Source organism: Microtus ochrogaster, unplaced genomic scaffold, assembly GCF_000317375.1.
Source record: "Microtus ochrogaster isolate Prairie Vole_2 unplaced genomic scaffold, MicOch1.0 UNK74, whole genome shotgun sequence".
NCBI classification, from domain to species: Eukaryota; Metazoa; Chordata; class Mammalia; order Rodentia; family Cricetidae; genus Microtus; species Microtus ochrogaster.
The window spans coordinates 842,632-847,188 of NW_004949172.1; the positions used below are offsets into that span (position 1 = coordinate 842,632).

Here is a 4,557-nt window from a genome sequence, read left to right on the forward strand (position 1 = left end):
AAAAAAAAAGTCTCTGACAGATAAAATTGTGGGGTACAGAGGACTCCCACGTTTTTTGTTTGGTTTTAATTTTTCGGGAGAGGGTTTTGCTGTGTAGCTCTGGATGTCCTGGAACATAGTCTGTAGATCAGGCTGGCCTCAAATTCAGAGATCCGCCTGCCTCTGACTCCCTAGTGCCACCTAGTGAGCTACCACACCGGGCAATTTTTAGTGCTGCTGAATCATGAATGACTCCCAGGTTTAGGACACCATGAGGCTGCAGCCTGTACCCATACAGGCAGGCGGCAGGCATTTCCTATATATGGCTCCCCTTACTTTTCACTCTGGTGGTGCCCAAGACTGAACCAAGGCCACATCCAAGCAAGTGAGTACCCTGTTGCTGAGGCCCACCTGGCCCCTCACTAGGCCAGGGCTCACTGTAGGGCCATATTATACAGACCCATATTTCTACATGGTATGGTAACCAGAATTTCAGGCCACAGTTTATGCCTGCCACACAGGTGGTCACCTAGCCTTTCAAGACAAACTGATGCCATCCTAAACAAAGGGTCAGGATACACTAATGTCACTCTGCTCCTTCTTTGTAATTTGGGAGGTCACCTGGGAAAGAGGTGTTAATTCAGTCTGTGAGACAGAGCAGGCATAGATAGGAAGACGTGACAAAATGGGCACAGAAAGGTGTGGACGTGACCACATTCTCCTGGTTACCTAGGAAACAGAATGCTAATGAATTTTCCCCATAGTTTACATTTTGGTATAAAAGCCGTTTGGAGAATGGACGCAGGTGATTTTTCAGGATGTGAACTCAGGACTTCATGAGGGATCCCTGAAAACTCCCTCCCGATAAAGCCATATGAGTTGTGTCTTTATTCCCACGACTTCTTGCTGCTCAGAGAAATAATTTATGGTTCAGGCTGGTCCCTGACCACAACATATAGGCGCCTAACATGTGGCTGATCAGTGAACACCCCAAAACACGGAAGTGACCAGACATATGGAGAAAAACGTGAGGAACCCATGAGAAAAAATTGTACCACAGGTGGATACGTGAGTAATGAGTGCTCAGAAATAGAGAATAAAATTTAAAGAAGTATAGAGAAGCAAGAAAATCAATTCAGGAGTAAAAATTTGTAAATAATAAGTTATATGTATGTATGTATGTATGTAAAAATAAGAAAACAGTATTCCACTAAGTTAAAACACTCTTCACTTTCTAGGTCACCCAGGGTGGCCTGAACTGCGACCTCCCTTCTCAGAATCTTTGGTGGCAGGGCTGACAAGCCTGTGTCACGGACCCAGCAGTGCTCTGGTGTTCTGCAGGGGAAAAGCTCTCCTAAAGATGGTCCACAAGCCAGGCAAGTGCTAGTGACAGAGCAGGCTGCTCACAGGCCCTGTGTGCACCCCCTCCCGCAACAGATGAAGCCAAGAAAAGACAGGCTGGACCTGCTATCTCAGCCACAGAAACACCTTCACCTGACACCTTGGGAACCTCCAGGTTGGCTGCAAGCGGGGGAAAGAATGAGCGGCCTTAGTGTGCTGCTTGAGATGTGGATGGGTAAGAGGAAGTGGGGAGGTCTGTCCAGCCTTCTGGGTTTCCTTTGGGGATACCAGCACCAAGCCAGCAGAGACTCTGTGACCACCCACCCTGTTTCCCGCCTGCCGGGTAGCAGAGCCCAGCACGAAGCAGAGGCAGATGGTGAACCCAGCTCCCGTTTATTAGAAAAGGTGTGACAGCTGCACCAACAGGAGTGGCCCAGCCCAGTCCACCCTCACCCACACCCATCCACCTACCCACTGCCCACTGTTGTAGTGCCTGCCAGGGCGCAGGGTCCCCGAACTCCACTGCTGTGTGCCCAGCTCCCTGATAGAGTTTATTGCACTTAAGAAAGAAAGCTCTGTTCCTGTCAGCTGGCCCCACCCCACAGGGGCTAGCAAACTCCACCACCACACTCACCAGCCAGGTCCTGAAAGGGGCCAGAAGGCCAATCCTACATCTGCCCTGTCTCCTCCCCCTCCCCCAGGGCAGGCTGGTCAGTGGGCCATCTAGGACTGGGGCAGCCTTGTGGCCAGTGACCCTGGAGAGCTCCTCCTGTCCTCTTCTTCCAGTCCACTCCAGCCCCAAGCTGGGGAGCTGCAGACACATAAATACGTGCTCGAGTCCGGAAAGCCACTCCCAGCCCTGTGCCCCTTGTGGCTGTAGTGTTCCTTGTAGCCAGGCCTGAGATACCCCGCCTGGTTTCCTAGGGGACCAGGCAGGGAGTCAGCAGATCCTTGGGGATGGCTTCAGCTCATCACAGATCAGCCGGAACAAAAGAACTAGGGGAACAGAGGTGGGAATGGTCAGAACAGGCTCCTAGCTCTTCCTCCCCAGGTCCCACGGACGTCACCTACTTACAGTGTCACAGTGTGTCCCGTGGGGCCTCCTGGCTGGCCTCTAATAGCAGTTCCTCCAGCTTGCTGGCACCCTGGGGGCGGCTCAGTGCTGTAGGCAGGAGGTGGCAGCTCCCTCAGAGGCAGGTGGGGCACAGCCTTGCCCCTCCAGACCACACAGTCCCCACCCCAGGGAGACCTCTGGGGCCCAAGGTAGGAGCGGACAAATTCTTTTTCCTATCCCTTTACGGGCCATTCCGAAGAAAGGGGGGCTGAAGCCAACCCATGGGTAGTGTATCTTGATGGCCTATCCTCTGCCTCTCACTCTTCTTACCGTGCTCCAGGCTGCAGCTGCCCCCCTTTGTCTCCAGCCCTGGGGGTGGTTCTGGGGGCAGTGCCAGGGCAAACTCAGGCTTCAGGCCGTTGGGAAGAGGCTGCCCTGCCTGAGATGGCTCCGGTGGGGGCTGAGCCTCTGATGACTCTGGGCGCTGGATGTCCATGGTCTGAGATGGTGGAGAGGCAGGTGGGGAGGGAGGAGAGGGTGGAGGAGAGGAGACAAAGGTGGGAGGAACAGGGGGCTCTGGCCTCTCAGGTGGACTCTCTACCCGGGTGACCACAAACACCTTGTGGCCTCGGCCTGGGCTGGAGACAGAAATACGCTGCTCAGTGGGGGAGGAGGGGCTGCTTGGGGGGCTCTTAGCCCCAGGGCCTAGGGAGTCCGTGGAGGGTACGAGGGCAGGGCAGGGGGCTGAGGGGCTCTGGTCAGTGCCACCCTCGTTCCTCTGCTGGTCCTGTTGCTTTTCCTCTTCTTCCTCCTGGTCAGAGTCTGAGTCCGAGTCTGAGTCAGGGCCAGGTCCGGGGCTAGGGGCCCCATTCTGCGCCCCCATGGCTGGCAGGTCCCCAGGCTCTTCCAGGGGCTGGGGTGCAGTGATGGTGATCTCGGGCATGGAGGCTGATGGCTGCAGTTGCTGCTTCTCCTCCCGCTCTCGCACCAGCACGAAGTTGCGCTTGCAGCCGTTCTGGATCTCAGCCAGCAGTGCCTTTTGCGTCTCGATGAAGCTCTTCACCTGTGGGACCCGGCCTGCTAGGGCTCTGTGTGGCCTCTGCCCCACCCTGGTCCACTTACCCTCCCACCTGCCCTCCCAAGACAGCACTGGTACAAAGCAAGCACCCTCACCGCCTCCTTCTTGGGCTCTCGGTCCAGGTCCAGGCGAAGCAGGGAGTGGTTCACCTTGAGGGCCAAGGACAGTGCCATGAGCCCGCCTGTCTTGATCTCGTTCTCCCGGAGGTCCAGTCTCAGGAGGCGGGGGCTCTCGGCGATGAACTCTGCCACGGCCACGGCGCCTGGGAGGGGGACCGCAGGGGCTGGCCATGGGCCCCACGCCTGGCCGCTGGCCGGCCGCCCTGTCGAGCCCCGCTGGCCCCTGCGCGCCTGGCCCGCATCCTACCCTCGCATGTGAGCTTGGTTGAGGCCAGGCCAAGGCGCAGCACACTCCTATTGCTGATGAGCCCGTTCTTGAGGTTGCGCACACCCTCATTCCCAATGGGGTTGTGGCCCAGGTTCAGTGTCTCCAGACTCTGTGTGTGCGGCTGGAAGGGACAGGGAGGGTGAGGGAGGGGCATGATGGAGGAAAGGCCAGAAAGGTGTGTCAGGACAGGAGCCAGGAAAGGAGCCCAGGCCCATTTGCTTTGCCTCTCAGAGCACAGTCCTACCACAGGTCTGGGAAACTCAAGCCCTTCCCATTCCGGGTCTCCCCAAAGCCCACACTGCCCACTCCCTACCAGAGTCCAGGTGGCCCCCATACCCATAGCCTGTCTCTGAATGGCTTTAAGGACCCTGGAAGACAGTCTTTTTGTAGGAGGGAACCTGGGCACTGGGCACAAAAGTGCCCCTCCCCTAGTATCTGCTTGAATGATTTTATATATTATGTGATAATAAAAAGACTAAAAACTTGCCGAGCGGTGATGGCACACACCTTTAATCCCAGCACTCAGGAGGCAGAGGCAGGCGGATCTCTGTGAATTTGAGGCCAACCTGGTCTACAGAGCAAGTTCCAGGACAGGCTCCATAGCTACTGAAAACCCTGTCTTGAAAAAAACAAACAAACAACAACAACAACAACAAGAAGAAGAAGAAGAAGAAGAAGAAGAAGAAGAAGAAGAAGAAGAAGAAGAAGAAGAAGAAGA

At 55.6% G+C, this 4,557-nt stretch overlaps 1 protein-coding gene across 2 annotated transcripts in view; it reads right to left on the reverse strand.

The window, feature by feature from the left end:
- Positions 1–1,694: 1,694 nt before the first annotated feature.
- Ppp1r37 (protein phosphatase 1 regulatory subunit 37) overlaps positions 1,695–4,557 on the reverse strand; it is a 37,100-nt gene continuing 34,237 nt past the window's right edge. For both annotated transcript variants that reach the window (XM_026777588.1, XM_005370297.2), the window contains 5 exons: positions 3,819–3,960; positions 3,548–3,714; positions 2,705–3,437; positions 2,396–2,482; positions 1,695–2,316 (listed from right to left, as the gene is read on the reverse strand). In XM_026777588.1, coding sequence (XP_026633389.1) covers positions 2,400–2,482; positions 2,705–3,437; positions 3,548–3,714; positions 3,819–3,960 — 1,125 coding nt within the window. In that variant the 3' untranslated portion in view covers positions 1,695–2,316; positions 2,396–2,399. The remainder of the gene's footprint in view (positions 2,317–2,395; positions 2,483–2,704; positions 3,438–3,547; positions 3,715–3,818; positions 3,961–4,557) is intronic.